Source organism: Ursus arctos, unplaced genomic scaffold (genome assembly GCF_023065955.2).
Source record: "Ursus arctos isolate Adak ecotype North America unplaced genomic scaffold, UrsArc2.0 scaffold_16, whole genome shotgun sequence".
In the NCBI taxonomy this organism is placed as follows: domain Eukaryota; kingdom Metazoa; phylum Chordata; class Mammalia; order Carnivora; family Ursidae; genus Ursus; species Ursus arctos.
This window is the reverse complement of record NW_026622830.1, coordinates 23483040-23502560: the sequence shown is the minus strand read 5'-3', so window position 1 is coordinate 23502560 and position 19521 is coordinate 23483040. Positions and strand designations below refer to the sequence as shown.

General features: G+C 41.4%; 1 protein-coding gene across 11 annotated transcripts in view; it reads right to left on the bottom strand.

The window, feature by feature from the left end:
* NCOA6 (nuclear receptor coactivator 6) overlaps positions 1 to 19521 on the bottom strand; it is a 98140-nt gene that overhangs the window by 14710 nt on the left and 63909 nt on the right. For 5 of the 11 annotated variants that reach the window (XM_048222129.2, XM_026503334.4, XM_026503331.4 and 2 more), the window contains 5 exons: positions 17462 to 17608; positions 12756 to 13872; positions 9986 to 10107; positions 3572 to 6562; positions 593 to 661 (listed from right to left, as the gene is read on the bottom strand). In XM_048222129.2, coding sequence (XP_048078086.2) covers positions 593 to 661; positions 3572 to 6562; positions 9986 to 10107; positions 12756 to 13872; positions 17462 to 17608 — 4446 coding nt within the window. The remainder of the gene's footprint in view (positions 1 to 592; positions 662 to 3571; positions 6563 to 9985; positions 10108 to 12755; positions 13873 to 17461; positions 17609 to 19521) is intronic. The other 6 variants (XM_026503332.4, XM_048222131.2, XM_048222130.2 and 3 more) reach the window with 4 other exon arrangements.

Sequence of the window (19521 nt, the reverse complement as noted above, 5' to 3'; positions counted from 1 at the left end):
CCTCATGCATTCAGAGCTGACACAGCATTCCACAAAAATTATCTGTCAGATTACCATGGACTCCACCTTCCAGAAACACCATCCCTAGTGCTATTTGCAATTTCTTGGTCATGGGAAGAAACATAATGCCATCCAGAGATGACTGAAATGACTGATTCCCTGGGGAATGGCTGCCTCACTGTAGCAGAGGTTCTCAGAACAAGCCTCCACTCCTGTCACGAAAGTGCAATTACTAGCTTAGTGCAGTAATGCTTGCCACCCCAGCGAGTTGCCATATGCCAGTTAGTCAGCTGCCAGCTACAGGGTAAATTGTGCCACGGAAACCACCCATAGCTGGGTGGCAGGCAGACAATGGGCACTGCAATGCCCTTCTTCAGTTCCCTGGCTGACACCAGGAATGCGTAACACGGCAAGCTGGTCTGGGGAAAATAACCTCAAATAGTACCGCACAAGCTCTGCCACTCAACTGAAGTCTGCTCAACGGAAGCCAGCAGGTAAGAGTTTCAGCCACTTTCTGGCACCTTGAGGGTAGAAGCAGTTCCTTCACATGTAATCCATTCCACTCGGAGAAGTTTTTCCAAGCATGCCTTACCTGGTCTGGAAACAGACCCCTGCAGTGTTGTGGCTGGAGTTTCCTTTGAGACTAAACTCGGTGAAGGGGCTAAGGCAAGAAAAAAAAATTACAGGCCTTTTACTTTCTTTCCTCAACAAAACAGAAAGCACTGACTGAATCAAGGGCTAAGTAACTGCTGAAATACACATCCTCTTGGAAGCCATTTCAATTGCCTTGAAAGGACATTTCAAAACTTAAAAAATTAGCTACTATACCACACAGTAACATAGACCACCAGCAGGGGTATTTGTTTTTCCCTTTTGTGTGTACAAAGATCAAGGAAGGAGGTGGTCATGAGGACAAGAGTACCCATGATTTTTGCTTCTTAGGATCATGTTCTATCCAGTACTCTAAAAAACTCCAAAGCATACCTTAGTAGACAACCCAAACCACTTTCAGAGGAACAATTATACCAGTCACCTTAGCCTTCAAAAACTCTCTCGTCCCTGTAAAGATTACACCCCTTGAGACCTGAAATAAATAATATAATTTCTTTTATACTTTTCTACAGCACCTGGCAAAGAGCGATGGTCATAAAGCAGATATTCAATTAATACTTGATGAATAATTTGATATGTCATTTACTTGTCTAATAAACAGTTACCAAGAACTTACTAGGGGCAAGGCACTGTAGGCACCTTTCAAGACCAATTATTCTTTTTGTCCATCAGGAACACAGTCCAGTGTCAAAGATAAGATACGCACATGTGGTACACTGGAGTGCACTGGGATGTTATATGAAGAAGATTCATAAAAAGTGCTATGGGAATCGAAAGCAAGGGAGATCAATTCTAGATTGAGAAAACTGATGGTACATTAGAGGGATAAACATCAGAATTACGCTTCAGAAGACAGAGAGTACTTAGGTCCTGGAAGAGGAATGGAATAGGATACACAACGTACTCTAGAATGGGAGCTTACTAGATCATATGGTAAAGATTAAGAGCATAGATATGCCACAGTCACTCAAGGATTATGTCCTCCCATATTGACATTTCAGTCTAACATCCTAGATAAACTCTGTAACAGTAAGTTTTACCCACTTGTGGAAACTGTGAATTTTGTAGATTTCTTTGCCTGCTTAGTCAATAATGCATTTGTGTTAAGAATTTATTTTGGATGCTTATCTGATAAAGCTTAAAACTATACCTTAACTTCTACTTTTAACTCTAGTATTGGTTTCTCGTATTTTCAAGACAAAAACCCAGAAGCCTCTTGAAAAAGAATGGAAACAATCTTAACTAAAATTGTGATTTTTTTTTCCAACCACAGGTTCGTCTCCCCAAAGCTCATATATTCCTCTAAGATTATATATGATCCAGATAAAATACTTTTTAATCACTTCGCCATTATTCTCTTAGTATGGGGGGGGGGGAAGTTCCCTGAAAGGAAGTACAAAAGAAACATTTAATAGCAGAGAATATATTTAAGTCACACCAGGTTTCTTCAATCTTAGGGGTCACCTACCTCCACAGAACTAAAACCAGAAACCTAGAGCACCTAGACCTGTGAAGTCTCTATCTCCTGTAAGGGCAGTAAACTCCCCAAAGGCCTTTATCCCTCCTTGTATCTCTGGCATTTAAGTAAAGAGGCAGAGAGAAGGGGAATTAACCTTTCCAAAGCTCTGAGTGAGGCGGTGCGCTGGTCACTTTATGCTAAGTCCTCTCCTCGTATCTGCATGAATTTTGGGAGGTAGAATGACAGCCTCCATTTCACAGGTCAAGTACATGGCTTACAAGAAGTTAAGGAATTTATCCAACTGTGATTGGTAACCAGTGGAACTAGAATTTGAACTCTGATTGGACCCCGAAGCTTGCGTTCCTTCTGCCCCTCCACGTAGGTGCTTACCACTCAAAAATTTTTAGCTGCATTAAACAAGATAGGCACTATTTGCTAGCCTCGGATATAGCAAAGGTCCTTTTCAGCTTTGGCAGTGTGTGACCGAGCTTCTATACCATTTAGGCCTCACAGAAGGAACACGTGTGTGTGTGAGAGGCAGGGTGTGAAGGGAGGAGGGGAGGTGTAAGGACACCAATGCTCCCATCGTTTGTCCACCGTAACAGTACATAGGAAACAATCTAAACTAGATATACATGAGTTGGAACGGCCTAACTTACAAAGAGACTGCATCGATGAGAAATCAGTAATAACAATTATTTACATTTATTGATTACTACATTCTGTGCTAAGCACATTATATGCATTATCTCACTGAATTCTTACAACTACTGTTGTCTCCATACTACAAACAAGGAAACTGAAGTTTGGAGCAGTCAAGTAACTTAACTAAACCCATAGAGCTGGTAAATGCTGGCGCTGTGATACTAACTCAAGCTTGTCTCTCAACCACTTTGCGTCTCCTGTGTCTACCCATTATCATGAAATCTGGGTTTCTGAAAAGCTCTCCTCTGGAGTAGCCAGTCAGAAGGGATTAGTCTCTGGGATAGAGTACAATGAGGAAGGGGCCATGAGAACTCTGCTCTGACTGTTGAGAGAAGTCATTATCACAGTAAGGAGAACTTGCAGAAGCTGCTATGCACCTTTAAGAGACAAAGTTAAACTGGAGGTTCACAGGCTGGACTTTGAACAAATACTGAATTCTGAGCTTCGATCTTCTAGCCCACAGAATGGGGTAAGGGCTACCTGACATGGTTGGTATGAAGATGATGTGAGATAACATATGTAAAGATGCTTCCTTTGTAAAATGACAAACTTTACATAATTGAAAAGACCTACCTATCATTATTTCAGGAGCCAAGAGAGAACCATGTTAATGAATGTAAACTTAACATGGGTTTTAAAGTATCTTTCCCAATGTACCTCCAATAAATAAAACACCACTATTGCCATCTAGCCCACTCTTCTTCCTCCAAGTAGAAAAGAAGTCATGCTTTCTTTTGTGGGATAGGTCATCAAAAAACTGACATGAGGAGATGATGCCAGGCCCCAAGTACATACCTATGCTGGGCAGAAGCTCTGGATGGGATCCCACCTTCTCCTCCACTAGGCCACCTGCAAGTGGCTCAGGTGCTATGCCAACATGATTGTTTTTTGTGGCCGGCGCCGCAGAGATGAGCTCAGAGGGTACCAAAGTGGTTACTATCGAGCGTACACTGGTGGGGAGAGTACCGCCAGGCAAGCTGGGTCCTGCTGAGGTGGAGCCCGGGCCCACAGGGCTAGAGGTGATTTTTAGCAGAGTGGGTGCTGGGGGCGTTGGGGTTTTACTGTCCAGCTCTGTGGATAACTGCTCTGTTCCCAAGAGCCCTGGAGTTGTGGTCTCTAGCCCTTGGCCTTCAGTCTCTCCATCTGCACCATATTGCTCTTCCCCTTTCTCAAGAGAGCCTGTAACTTTCTTACATGCCTTGGTCAGCAAAATCTGGCCGATTTTGTCCACTTTTCCTTTGCCCTTACTAGATGAGACTGGGCTTCGCCGATTGACAGAGGAGCCTGGACTATTGGTCAAAAGGGGAGAAACCATTGTGGTTGACTGTGAAGAGGGCAGAGTGCTCTGATCGGCTGAGGTGCTCACCTGAGGACTAGCCTCGTCTGGATTCAATTCTTTCACTTGCTGGACGGGGGGATGAGGAGGGACAACTGGAGAAGTGGTACAAGGCGGGGAAGGAAGCTGAACAGGGGTGGGTCGTGAGTTAAGGACTAAGGGTCTACCAGTCTGTATATTTGGAGCAGTACTACTGGAGGGGGCATTAGGCGGTACAGGAGCAGACGAAAATTTTATGTTCTGAGGTATGTGTAAAGGGCCAACAACTGCAACGGAGGGAGGCATCAAGCCAGAGTTGGTTGTCAGTGGGGCTGCAGGAATTGTGCTTGGCTGTGATCCTTTCATAACCTGAATTATTGAGGATGAATTGATAAAGACAGGTGTAATGAACTGAGGCCGGGCATTAGACTGAGCAGCTGACTGTCCCTCAGAAACCATAACCTTGCTGCCCACATTGGGCATTGTGACAACTGTTGACATCAATGCAGACTGCAGGTGAGTTGGCAGAGCTGCTGATGTGTTAGCTGAAGTTGTGATAGGATTGGAAGTTACAAAAACAGTTATCTGATTTGGGGGCAAGGGAGTGGAGATGGAGGAAGAGCTCACAGGTCTTGACATTACTGGAGGGATGCTTGGTGCAACATTAGAACTGACCTCACTCAATTCTGGATGCACAAGGGTTGAACACGGCTCATTAGTGTGAGGTAAATTTAGGGAATTAGAGGGTTCTTTAGAAGAAGACGGATCCTGCAGTGTGGGAATGACAGATGCTTTTTTCAGGTCCTCCCCAGAAACTACTGGAGGTGTTACTTCCAGATCTGTAAGCCCAGGGGGTTTAATGGTCACATTAGGAGCTCCAGAGTTGTCAAGAAGTTGACTTAACGATGTCGGTGCTTCCCTCATAGCAGGAGACACCAAATTTTTGTTCTCTTCGACACTGGGAAGTTTGTTAGGATCCGAAGGCTGCCCATCCTTTTTAGATTGATCTTCAGGGACAACCATTTTAACTTCTTGGGCAGGGACTGCTTTGAGCTCATTGTTTACCTGCTCCTTCCTACCCTGGGAATTCTGGCAATCGCCGTCCTGAGGCACATTCAAGCTTTCCTTGTTATCCTCGAGAACACCCCCCACTGCAGCCACAGGCATGGCAGGATTCTGAGGATTCAGCCCGCTGTTGTTAGGGAAGCTCCCAGGTACAGGGGGATTGGCCAAAGGCGTGGGACTGACCAATACATTTCTTGGCAACTCCACATTTTGCAACAGGGTTGTGTTTGTTTGAGAGGCCAGAGTAAGTTTAGGGGTTTTTGAATTTTGTCTCCCAGGACTTGGGGTGGTTTTCCTACTGGACCCAGGACTAGACCTGCGACTGTTGCTTGGACTAGCCCGCTTTGTTGCTCCAGAATTAGACTGCTTTCCAGAATTCACCACCACAGAATCTAATTTGTGAGTTTGTGGGGCAGCAAAATTGGAAGGATTATTCATGGTAAGATTTGAAGGTGCTTGCCCGATGGCCTTTAAAGTTGTTGGATTTAGGCCCTGTTGATCAAACCCCCTGTTTAAATTTGGCCTAGGAGGTAAAGGAATATTAATCTGTGGGGGGAAGAGTCCTGCTATGGAGGCATTGAGTCTTTCTGGTGATAGACTGATTTCTGAAGGTTCTGTGCTAGGAGGGCGATTGTTGGGTGTCTGAGGATAGTAGGGTCTGGGGCTGGCTCTGTTTGGTGTTTTAGGCCTAGATGTTTGGGTTGGAGCACCCACATTTGGAAAATGGTGGCCATGGGAGCTGGGCAGGGGATTTACAGGGGGTTGCTGGGGAGTTGCACCTTGAGTTGCTGAAAGGGGTGATGGTCCAGGTTTTGGCCCTGTCATCATTAACTGATTCTGGGAAACTACTAAATGTGAAGGCATGTTGTTTGGGCCTCCTGAGACAGATGGTACTTCACTGCCACTCGTTTCAGGGAGTGAGGACATCTCTCCCAATGGTGAGCTAGAAGGATTCTGGGGGTTCTCCTGGTATACCATTTTCCTTGAATTGCTTCCCAAAGGAGTATTCACAGGCATTGGCATTCTTTGTTTATCAGGCGACGGTGGCACGGAAGCAGGTCCTTGCAAACTGACCATGACGGGCACGCTGCCACTCTGCTGCATGGGCATCCTCTGGGAGTCTGGGTTCAGGGGGCCCCGCGGGGGGTGGACATTTTGGGAGACTGGAAGCCTAACTGATTTGGGGTCCTGCTGCATCATGAGCATCATCATCATCTGCTGCTGCTGCTGCTGCTGTTGCTGCTGCTGAGACTGTGGCTGACTGGGAGGCGGTGGCTGCTGTGGTGCCGGTGGCAGTTGTGGCTGTGGCTGCTGCTGTGGTGGCTGCGGTGGGGCTGCCACATGCTGCATGAGCTGAGGAGGCATCTGCTGAAGTGGCCTCTGTTCAACTGGTTGAGAAGGATAACCTAAAACAAGCCCCCAAAATCAGCGAAATTAGATTTTCGGCAAGGAAAGCTCTGCTAACTTTAGAGTACAGCCAAGCAATACTCGTCTAGGCGGCACAGACAGTGCACAAACAGCTCAGGCATGCCCACTCCCAGGGGGGTAGGGGCAGCCCCTCGTTTTCCGACATAAGCAAAGGGTCACACTGCTTAAGGAAGCAAAAAGCAAAGCATCAAGAACCTGGAGCTCCTCAGTCTTCAGCGTGTGAATGAGGCACTACTGCACAAGACTCTAACAGACACCGTGTGCTGTGCGCTCCAAGTGGCCAAGTCTGTCCCAACCACTCATTCGGAGGAAATGAGAACAATTCCCATCGACAGCAGGAGCTGAGCACCCAGCACTGGGCTCTCACGTGGGCATAATAAATATCCCACTGTCCTAGTGAATGAACTAAGGCATTTAGGATTCACTTTTTCTGTTACCACTGATTAATTTTTTAAGACTAGATTTTGTGACAATGCCAGCACTGAAGACAGCCTTTTTATTCTTTCAACAGAAGTAAAATATAAAGTGCTAGGATTCAATTCCTTAAGAGGGATTTAAAATTACTCCAATCTGTTGGGTCCATACACCATGCTGCATCCTTCAGGCTCAATCCTTTGGGGAACCTAACTGAATTAAACTGCCCCTCTGATGTAAATCAGTTTAATAAATAGTAGGAGCTCACAGAAGCTGATATACATATTGAAAATCAATTGAGGGCACTGGAGATTTTTTTACGGATATTAATTTCCATTTACTTTCTTACATGTTAAAACTCTACTTGGAGAAATATTTTCTATGAATCCACAATGGGAGAATAAGCAAGCCAGAAGCATTGCCCTTGGGAATAAAATATAATTTCAGGAAAAAAATCTGGGGGACAATGCCTTATAGATTTCCAGAAGGCAAGAGCTCAAATGACTCTTTTGTGAAGACTTTACTCGGCATTTTAGAACCAAAGCCTTGCACAATCAGCAGAAAGGAAAAATCATTAACCAGGAATAAAGGTGGTTCCATGGGAAAAAGCGGGGAAATAGCTGGGATACAATTTCAAAAACTAGATTTAGTCCATTGTCGCATGAAAAATATATAAGGAAAGTTTTAAGAAGGTGTAGGAATAAGAACAGTTGGATCAGGCAGTTGGCAGAATGATGATTCAAGATTTTCACAGAGCAGCTATGAAATGCTGCTGATCCACAGGGTCAGACCCTGTAGTCCACAGCTAATTAATGTCTTCTGGCCAAAGATTTCCATGGCACCAATGAGTACAATGTGCCAAATTCAGTTTTGAAGATTTTAAAAAAATCCTTTTCTATTTTAGGGCGAAGTTACTTCTTTACGTTCACAGAGCTAATAACATATGGCATTTCTACAGGTTTAACTCGGGTTCTCATATTAAAATTGTCATTTCTGTAGAAGTCTATTTTTGTTGGGCTATGACACAAATGTCTTTTATCTTTAAATCAGCCCATCAAGCAGCACTGTAAATACCAAAGAGAGCAGAACAGATAATACAGCAGCCTCTCAAAAGTAATAGCTGAGGGCATGGCTGTTATAAAGGTTCCAGAAGCTGGAGGAAGCAGTCCAAAGGGCACTAATGATAAGAAGACAGATTGGGGTTTCCATGACAGAATAGTGGAGAAGGAAAGCCAGAGCACACATGGTGTCTATAACATAACCAAATACCCTATTTATTAATCAAGGGATGCAAACTCATATGCCTATAGGCACCAGGCCAGCAGTGAAGAGAAGTGGTGTGGCATAAGACAGTAGCAGTCCTGTGGACAGAGCCAAGCTGAGCAGAATGATGTTCTGTCTAAAGGCATTTAAATTCAGGTTTTTGTTTGGTTTAAGACACTGCATGACAATTCAAACACAAATAGGTCAAATTTAGCCTATAGCTTCCTAGTTTACAAACTATGGAAAGGAAGCAATATGTGTGTGAGGACCCCCGGGATTCACATAATTCAGATGTATCTGAGGGAAGAAGGTACCTTCCTATTCATAATGCCTTCTGGATATACCTGTCAATACCGATGACCTCCCCGCCTCATCTGTGCTGCTGCAATTCACCGACTGGAAGTGTGGTGTGCCCAAATAATTTGTAGTAAACAACATGAAGTATTGACATCATGATGTATTTACTTCTTTTCTCATTCACTTTTAAAATACATAAATTAAGGATGGATTAAAGTTTATCCCCCAAATAATGTCATTCTCACTTACATGACAAAAAGGAGGTGTAATAACTAGTGAGGAAAAAAACCAAAACATAATCCTTTGTATACACAGGGCAGAGTGACCTAAGTCTAACAGGCTTGTGTGTCTTCAACTGGGTCACAGGGGAATAAGGTTACAAATCGCTGCTCAGGCCAACAGTAACAACTACAGAGATACTGTGGCAGCTGGCCTTAGTTCTTCTATAACGCCTAGGTTGGAATAAATGAATTTTAGGAGCTTTTTTCTTTTCAACATTTAGAGGAGAATATTATTTTATAGTCAAAAGGGGGAATAATACAGGGGGCTTCAAGAATACTGATCCTATTTATTATTCAGTTAGGTGGTAGGTACATGAGTGTCTTTTTTATTACTCTCATATATTATGCTTACAGATTCGTAATAAAACTGCTATAAAAAATCTTATTGTAAACCTGTTCTCTGCTTCGAGAAAACCCCAGTAGAAAATGCTGTAAGAAAGGCAGGTAAGCAGGATTAAAGTGAAAACATCTTTCCATTTAATCTTATTCCATTTTGATGCTAACTAGGACCTTGACACTGACAAGAATAAAGAGGCACTTGATATTTCAGTCTGAGTTTATGAGGCCTTAAAATAATGAAGACGAATTTAAGCAGTATATATACAGTTGACCCTTGACCCCTGAACAATTTGGGGATTAGGAACACCAACTCCCCATGCAGTTGAAAATCCACGTATAACTTTTGACTCCCCCGAAACTTAACTACTAATAGCCTACCTGCTGACTGGAAGCCTAACTGATAACATAAACAGTCCATTAACATGTATTTTGTGTTATATGTATTACATACTGTATTCTTACAGTAAAGTAAGCTAGAGAAAAGAAAATGTTAGTGAGAAAATAAGAGCGAATACATTTACAGTACTGTATTTATTGAAAAAATCTGTATGTATGTAGACCCATGCAGTTCAAACCCATGTTGTTTAAGGGTCAACTATATATACTACATACATACACAAGCTTCGGAAGTTATATTTGAAATTTTTCTTAATATCAAGGCAAAGTTTCCACATTATTAGATACATTTTATCTCTAAAGAAGCCTAGTTAGGAGACAAAATAAAATACTATTGTTTCCTTGAAAAGAAACCTTGTACTGCTGTATAAATGATGAAAAGTATATAATCTTTAGCTAACATTTTATCACCTGGTGGTCGGTTTGAAAATTCTGGCAGTTTAGGGCCCGAGTTGTCCAAGTTAATTCCTTGTTCTCCTGGCAATGGCTGCTGATCGGCCTCTTCCAGCCCAGCTGGGCGAGTATCTGGGGTACTAAAAAATAAATTACACATTTGAGAGTAAGTTGCATAGTTTATACATGAAACTACTTAACCTCTCCCCTATTTCTGAAGAACTAAAATCTGTTTGCATTATCATCCTTATCACTACTTACATCTCTCTAGTCTGATAAAATATTCAATATTTGGCATAAAAATAATCCAGCAATTTCATTACATAAAATCTACTTAATCTAATAGCATGGCTATTTACTCAAAGTACTTTCTACAAATTTCTGACATAATGATTTTCATGTAATCATCCATCCTTTAGATGTTTTAAGACCTGATCATAGTTTGGGCTATCAACATTATAAAGTACCATTTCTGTGAAACCACACTATCTTTGGTGCAGTTATCAAGGTCAATCAGAGAGTCCAGATTATTTCTTTTTTTGTGGATAATTCATAACACCTTGCAAGAAGTTATAGGCTGGCTGATAAAATGATATTCAGAGAATAAAGAAAAATGGAGAATACTAGAACAAAGCTAATTAATTCTGCTGAATGAGTATTTGCAGACATCCCCAATGGCTTTGGGATGCTTTCATTTTTACCTGGTTGTAGCTTAGAATTTTTAGCGGGGGAAAAAGAAATGAAAAAAACGTTATTACTAACACCCAAATTCCCAAAGAACCAGCAGCTCACATCCATTTGGTTTGCAATCTTATTCCTATCTGCACTTTTCTTCCTTATCTTTAGTTTCCCTTTGCCCTGATGTTGGCCACCCACTTTTAGACAGTATTTGACCTCATTATATTCTGTGTAGTTTCTGAGCCTTATAAAAAGTCCTAGCACATGGAAGTTTAGAACTTGAAGTGGATCATGAGCACATCCAGATGCCTGTATCAATTTGTTCCTTCTATGACTTCTCTCTCACTTCAAATTTATAAGGATTCTGTAGGTCTCTTTACTTTCATGGAACTACACTGCTAAAAAAAAAATCTCAGATATCTGGTCCAGCCACCTCATGTTATGGATGAGAAAACAAAGGCCCAGAGAAGTGTAAGAGGCCCATGGTTCCACAGTGAGCCACTGGTAGAGTTAGGAACAGGTGCTCTTCCTATTATACATACTGTTGCCCTTCCTAGAAGCCCTGATGCTATATAAGGCCCTTTTCACAATTTCTAGCTGCAACAAGTAAGCAATCTCCCTCGGGGCTGTTGAAAACAGCAAGAATGCATACTAAAGGCAACTGAATAACCTTGCAATTTTACTCCTAGGCTACTGAGAGGAATAAATATCCTCCCAGGATAGCAGGTTGATAGCGGTAAAGAATTTAACTTAGAGCTACTGGAAAAATTAGATAATTAAAGGTCTTACTAGGTCTGAATTCAGGAAAATATAGTTTGTTAATATATAGTTATAGACTTTTATAAGATTCAAGAAGCAGCAAGTGAGTATGGTATAATATTAGAATACAATCAAAGAAATATTGTGGGAAGGCATGGAGACAGATAGTCGGTTTTACTTTGAACATTTATGGTTAACTAAAACTCTCCTATTCTATATTTCTAGCAATTTGTTTTGATTAACCCATTTTACATTTGTTAGTCACTATTCCCTATTAACAAATGTCTCTGAATTCCAATTTTTATGATTAAAGGCAGAAAACCCAGTTTAATCAATACTCCTACAGGAAACATTTTATCAAAGCCAAAAACATGATTATTAACACTCAGCTTCAAGACATGACATATAAATTAATTTTCCTTCCTGCTGTTATCTTGCAAAAGAACTCACCTGGAGAACCTTTACTTAAAGGGTAACTGATTTAAAAGGCCCAACCAACCTAAAATGAGGTTTTAAGCTTCTAGGGATGATGGAAAGTCTTTAAAACAAAACAAAACAAAACAAAACACAAAATGGAGAGCCTTTAAAGGAAAGGCATTTGTACACAAATTTTTTTTTTTTTTTTTTTTACAGTGGGCTCCACGCCCAGCACAGAGCCCAACGCAGGGCTTGAACTCACGACCCTGAGATCAACACCCGAGCTGAGATCAAGAGTCGGATGCTTAACTGACTGAGCCACCCAGGTACCTCCAAAGAACTATTTCTATTTGAGACAGCAAGAAATCTCCATAAATTGTTTTCATCTCCAAAACACACTTGGCCTTCCTGGCTCCCCAACAGCCATTAATAGCCTGAAGTGCTTTGTGGAGGTGCAATGTGTAGCACTGGCTACTTTTCAGTGTCTATGTGCCACAATCCCCCTGAGACTACAGATTTAAGAGACATGTATCACTCAATTGAAAAGTATAAACTTTGCCTTAATCCTTACATGAACAAACTATAAAAAAAGAATGAAGATAATTAGAGAAATTTGAACATAGTCTGAATATGTGAGAATATTAAGGAAGTATTAGTTTTTCTACATGTTAATGGTATTGTGTGTTCATTAAAAAAAACCAACCAACCATACTTATCTTTTAGATACATAGTACTGAAATATTTACAGTCAATTTGCTTTAAAATATTCAAAAAGGTAATGTGGATAGGAAGGCAAGATAGACTATGAATTGATAACTGTTGAAGCAGAGAGATTTCATACTGTTCTAATTTTATGTATGTTTAAAATTTTCCATCAGAAAAAGTTGTCCACATAGAAATAAATAAGATTTAAGGTAAAACTACCACAACCTACTTTAGATCTTGCTGACTATTTTTCTTCTTCCGAGGGGGTTTCTTCTTCTTCGGTTTATTTGCGTTGGTATTATTTTGCTTATTGTTTACCCCAAAATGACCCGCAGAGATGTCACTCTGCAATAAGTTGACCAACAATGGGCTTGTTAGTGTGACATCCTTATTGACTGGGAAGCCTGGATTCTGACCACAGGACATCTGATTTCCATTGGGTGCTCCACTGAAAGGTGCATTGAAAGGCATGCCATGGCCTGAGAAGTGGTTTCCCGAGGCACTGTTTCCCTGCATGGCCTGCACGTGGGGGGGAACCATGTTGCTTTGCTGCATGCTAACATCAGGCATCATCTGAGACAAACTGACATCATTGTTTGCTGTAGTAGCAGGATCACCATGCTGCTGGGCCATGTGTGGGCTGGGCCCTGGTGGTCGCAAGACCTGCCCCTGAATCCCCATAACCTGAGATGGACTGTTGTTCACGGGCCCTTGCTGTGGCAGCATCTGTCCTGATATCTGTCCCGTAAACTGCACCATGTTTCCTTGCATGTTTGGAGTTGGTCCCCTCATTATCTGTGCTGGTCCCGGCATGACACTGGATTGGTTCTGAGTGTTAAACTGTTGCTTATTCCCCTGCATCTGATTGGTCATTATCTGCTCTATCATTGGGTTCTGCTGGAGTAAAACTTGCCCCTGAGGCCCCATCATCTGGTTATGTGGTGCCATCATTTGTGGGCCCTGCTGGGGAAGAATCTGCTTGGGTGGGGTCATCCTTTGGGGCGAGGGCCCAAGATTTTGGCTTTGAGGGTTCACCATCATCTGGCCCTGAGGCATAAGCTGGGCCCTTGAAAGGATCATAGGGTTCTGAGGGTTCAAGGTTCCTTGTTGCTGGACCATCTGGCCCTGGGAGGGCACAATCTGCTGGTGCATGCTCATCAGCTGAGATGGTGGGCCCTGCTGAGGCTGGCCTTGCATGTTGCCCAGGTTCACCTGAGGAACCCCAGAACTACCAGCCTGCTGGCTGTTCATATTGCCATGAATTCCCATGAGGCTGGGCTGCATCATATTTGGTGGCCCGTGGGACACCTGCATCTGGTTTTGAGGAGGACCAGCTCCTTGACCACCTAAAAAAAGAAAAAGAAAGGACAGTTTCAGAAAGAAACAGTCTTATCTTATTGATATTAAGATACTCAAATTATTAATTGGAAAAACACCCATCACCCACATGTGCACTGACCAACAAAAACAAGTATGTTGTGCTTGACATATTTCCTGCGGCCTTTCTTTCTTTCTTTTCGTTCTTCCTTTTTTCTTTTCTTTCTTTCTTTCTAATATAGTAAGTGAGATTTATTTATTTTAGAGAGCGGGAGAGGCAGAGAGAGAGGGAGAGAGAATCTCAAGCAGACCCCCTGCTGAGCACAGAACCCGACATGGGGCTCGATCCCAGGACCTTGAGATCATGACCTAAGCTGTAATCAAGAGTCAGATGCTCGGGACACCTGGGTGGCTCAGTCGTTAAGCGTCTGCCTTTGGCTCAGGGCGTGATCCTGGCGTTCTGGGATCGAGTCCCGCATCAGGCTCCTCCGCTGGGAGCCTGCTTCTTCCTCTACCACTCCCCCTGCTTGTGTTCCCTCTCTCGCTGGCTGTCTCTATCTCTGTCAGATAAATAAATAAAATCTTAAAAAAAAAAAAAAAGTCAGATGCTCAACTGATTGAGCCACTGCCCCTTCTGTGGCTTTTCTAAGTATGGAGCTATGACTTTGGAATGATTGTTTACATTCTCAGTGACCATACGAGAGAAGAAAAAATTGTTTCTTTACTCCTATTTGGTACCTTAAAGATAACATTTTGAAGATCAATAGTTTACTTTGTTTCAAATTAAAGAGAAAGGAAGCATCTCATTATTTAAAAATGACATGTAGCTACTTTAAGGTGAAAAAAAATTAATGAAAAGCACTGTAGGCTAGTGAAATAAGCTCTGCTTTAGATGAGTCCAGGAAACAATGAATATGATGTATTCTCTTAGGAAAATCTTGACAATGTTGAGAAGATATTTAAAAAATGCTTCCTGAAAACTAATGACTCTCAAAGATTATGTGCGTGGTATCTCGATGCTGCACATGAAAAGAAAGAACACTTAATACTTCCTGAGGACAGGTCTTCTCTGCTCCGATGTGGTAAAACTTATTATTATTATTATTATTATTATTATATTTTTAAAGATTTTATTTATTTATGTGACAGAGAGACAGCCAGCGAGAGAGGGAACACAGCAGGCGAGTGAGAGAGGAAGAAGCAGGCTCCTAGCGGAGGAGCCCGATGTGGGACTCGATCCCGGAACGCCGGGATCACGCCCTGAGCCGAAGGCAGACGCTTTAACGACTGCGCTACCCAGGCACCCCAAAACTTATTATTATTACTTTAAGATTTTATTTATTTATTTGAAAGGGAGAAAGAGAGAGACTGAAAGCAGAAATGGGGAGGAGAGGGATAAGCAGGCTCCCCTCAGAACAGGGAGCCCTATGCGGGGCTCAATCCCAGGACCCTGAGATCATGACCTGAGCCGAAGGCAGACGCTTGAACGACTGAGCCACCCAGGTGCCTCGAGTAAAAATTATTTAATCTTGATCTGGAAGCTGAGCCTCTGGTGGGACTCAACTGACAGACAACACAGAAGCTGCAGACAGAATAGTTAACAAGGGATGTTAAAACTTCACTGACCCTCCCCTGTGGCAGTCCCTGGTGGATCACATGGGACAAGTCCTAGTCTTCTTGGTTATTTCTAATTTAGACAAGGACACTGCCGGCTTGCTGTAGTGTTTACTTATTGTTGGGTCTTTGGAATTTTCCTATAGTTGCTTGCATTATCTCCCCCTTTTTACTGAATAACCCTCTAGATTATTTTCTCTCTCTTTTGTCACTTTAAAGTGAGGACTAGAAAGTGGCAGTCATAATGAAGTTATGAGACCAGTCCATGCTCCAGCCAGGGAGACAGGGAACAAACTATCCCTTGTTCACATTAGCCAGAGTTTTTCTTAATCCCAAAGAAGATTTTCTAAACTAGCCTTATAGACTCTTTTTAAAAAAATTTTTATTTTTATTTCTTGGAGAGAGAGAACGGGGGGAGGGACAGTGGGAGGGACAGAATCCCAAGCAGGCTCCACACCCAGCACGGAGCTGGGCACAGGGCTCAATCCCATGACACAAGTAAAATCAAGAGGCAGACGCTCAACTGACTGAGCCACCCAAGTGCCCCAGCCTTATAAACTCTTAACTTGAACTCCATGACCACTGAATATATTATACACACTGAACATACCAGTGTATAGTCATTTGATCAATAATTATTTATTGAGTATCTAATATGTACAAGACACTTTCAGTGCTAAGGTAATATCAAGAAACAAGATAGACCAAATCCCTGATTCTCTGGAGTTGGCAAGAGACAATAACACTGATAGGCATTTTTTCAGGGCAAAGTAAAAGCTAACAAAAGAATTAAGCGGGGTAAGAGAACAGAAAATGAGAGACAAGAGTAGAACTACGTGAGGATAAATGAGGAAATCTAAACAATATGTGCACGTGGAAGGTACCACATAAGACAAAATAGCTTGTGCTTGGATGCAAGAAATTATGAATGATTTTATCCCTGTTTTTTAACTTCTACAAAACTCATGAATTCACATAACTCAGGAATGCAGTTTTGCATCAGCAGGTGGGAAAAGTCAAGTAGTTTGCCCTACTCTTCTCTCACCCTTTAAAGGTACTTTGAACTTTAAAAAAAAATTAAGTTAGAACTTTCTTGTTCCTTAGTGATTTACAGTTAAAGTTGGAACCACATTACTGAACTAGTAAACTCCCCTCCAAGTGGGGATGGGGAGTTCTCCACAGAAACTATTTGTGCTACTTCAGTTCCAACTGTGTCAATGAGAAAGGATAAGATCAGTCATTTGGTACCTAAGTAACCAGGAACATGAAGTCTGGGTATATATGACACTGCTTTACAAATTCTTTTTAGCCATTCTGCTCCATCCTACTTCTTCTCCAAAATTTCTTCTTATATACGATACACTGTTGGCATTAAATCTATACTGACTGAAGTCTGGTCTTCAAACACCAAATTGTAAACCAGAATTTAAACATTCTGCATAAACAAAGTCAACATGTATATAGAGCTTTTAAAAAGTTGCAGTTCCCCCAAAATGCCATGTGCCTCTGTGTTTCTATACCTATAGTTTCCTTTGCCACAAATGCCTTTTGCCCTTTTATGAACTTGGGAGCTGGCAAACTATGGTCCATGGGCCAAATCAACTGCCAGTTTCTAAATAAACAGTATTTGGAACACTGCCATGCTCATTTGTCATATTGTTTATGGCTACTTTTATGCTATGACAGCAGAGTTAAACAGCTGCAGTAGAGACCATATAATCTGCAAAGCCTAAAATATTTATTACCTGGAGTTCTTCACAGGAAAAAAAAAATGTTGATCCCTGCTCAAACTCAAGTTTCATTTTCTTTCCTTAGGTGTTTTGAGGTTCCCAAGACGCTGTACTACATTTGCTGTATCAGTTACTGCCTTGAAGGAATAATTTTGGTTTGAGATTAAGGGGAAAAACCAGAATTTTTATTTATCTGGATATTCTTTTTGTCTATCATGGTATCTAGCACACAATGTTCAATAAATGCTGGCTGGATAAAGCACAGAAAACAAACCTGCATGCTGGACATTTTGATTTGCTTGCAGCTGAGGGGCTCCTGAATTGCCAGGGGTGGTTGCTGTGGTCGAAGGCACCTGACCTTGCATAAAGTTCGGATTGGCCTGTCCTGCTGAGAAGCCAGGTGGGAGGCGTTTAGGCATTCCTTAATAGAAAACAATGAGTAAGGCAGTTACCTAGCAAATTTATACTCTTGCTTAGATGTGGAATGAATAAGGAAGGATGAGCTGCATGAAGTCTCCACTGGCTTAGCTTTCTCTGTCACACTGGTAGGATCTTTAATAATAAGGTTGGGAAAGATGGTTAAAAAAATCAACACAATCTCTTACATGAGCATTGTCAAAATGAAAAAGAAATACTAAAAAATTTACACTTAGAACATGCCAAGGAAGAGATGGCAATCTGCTCCCTAAATGTGATCTGAGGCCACGTCACAGCAAGGTTTAGGGCTCACTTTTCGCTACAATACAACAGACCCCAAAACTTTACACACTTTAACATAGGCACCAAAGGAATATGCTAAATTCTCTCATATTCAAACAAATTGATCAGAAATACTATAAAACAAAGAGCTGGGTCCTGATATTAATGCTGGTGACTTTTTTTCCATTGAAGGAAATGGATGACAATCTCTTTTGTGGAAAATTTCCCCCAATATTGTGCTTATCTCTTGGTAAGAGACAGGAGATTAGAAACAATCCATAGAAGTTTCAAAGTGAGGCTATGTTAAACTATCATCATGCCTTCCCCTTTTAAGGTTTGCTGTAATTCCGACAGCTATGGTACCAAAAGCCATGCTCTAATGGAATCTTACAAATGTATTACTTCCTTTTGTAGGAAGGCTTAATTTCAGAAAACAGATCTGTAAGAAGGACGATCTCAGAACCCACTCATTGTTTATGACATAGGACTTGATGTGGCCAGATCATCTAGGTGAGCACACCATCTGCTCTATGAAAGCATCAAGACCTAAAGCTCACTTAAAAAATTTTGTATTAGTCCATTTATTTTTAAGGACCAAATTTCAATGTCCCGAAAAACACTTTTTAGACAAATATGCATTTGTCCTTTCTTTAGCAGTGACAAGTCCCCATTTGCATGCTTCCACTGTAATTAAATCAGTAATCACATTTGCAGGAGGGACTACCCAGCTTCCACTGATCCAGGGCTAGATGCCCAGAACAGTGAAGTTTGGAGCTGAAACATTCTTGCATTTTCTAAAAACTTCTTAGGATTCAAATATTATAGCCTGCAAGTCAGCAAAATTAATTACAAGAGAGTGAAAAGACTGATGAGCAACTTAATTTCACCAGAAACCATGAGAACATGCCTTTGCTATGTTGCACTAAAGATGCAAGGGTTTTTTTCTGGGTAGGCAATGCGTGTCTTTTGGTGGGGACATGTTTATCAGATGACAGTAGTACTGACACTCTATACCTTACTGAAAAGCTCCAAGCACATTCATGTGCACTAGATCAATGATTAATAAGAATAAATAATAAACATGGAGATGGATAAGTTTTACTGTAATCGTTTTACCTCTCACACATTAAGCTCCATTGCTTTTTCTTCATACAAGAGGCACCTTACAAAATAAATAAATAAATCTCCTTTAGGTATAACTGGTGGAATTCCCTCTCTAAGGAGCAGGCATTGGCATTATAAAACTACAAAAGTCAATGATTTCTGAACTTATTCCCCTTTAACACTTTAATCAAATTTAACAAATAACCATGCTTACTACTTTACTAAGATTAGCAAAACTGGAAACTTGAAGGGACTTTACCCCCAAATACTCTGTATTTATTTTTCCATTTTTGCTCTACTGCATAATATTAATTTTTTTTTCAACAGCTGAGCAGTTTAAGTTAATACAATGCATGTTTCTTCTGGACATCTTAATTTACTAGTCCAAGATCAAGCAAAAATAATTTGAAAAACAAAATGGAAGTCTCTATATTGAATTTTACCTGCATTTATATCCAGAGGGCTAGCTTAAATGTAACCAGTAAGATGCTGCATAATGTATCAAGTTAACTAAGTTAATATATTAAGTGT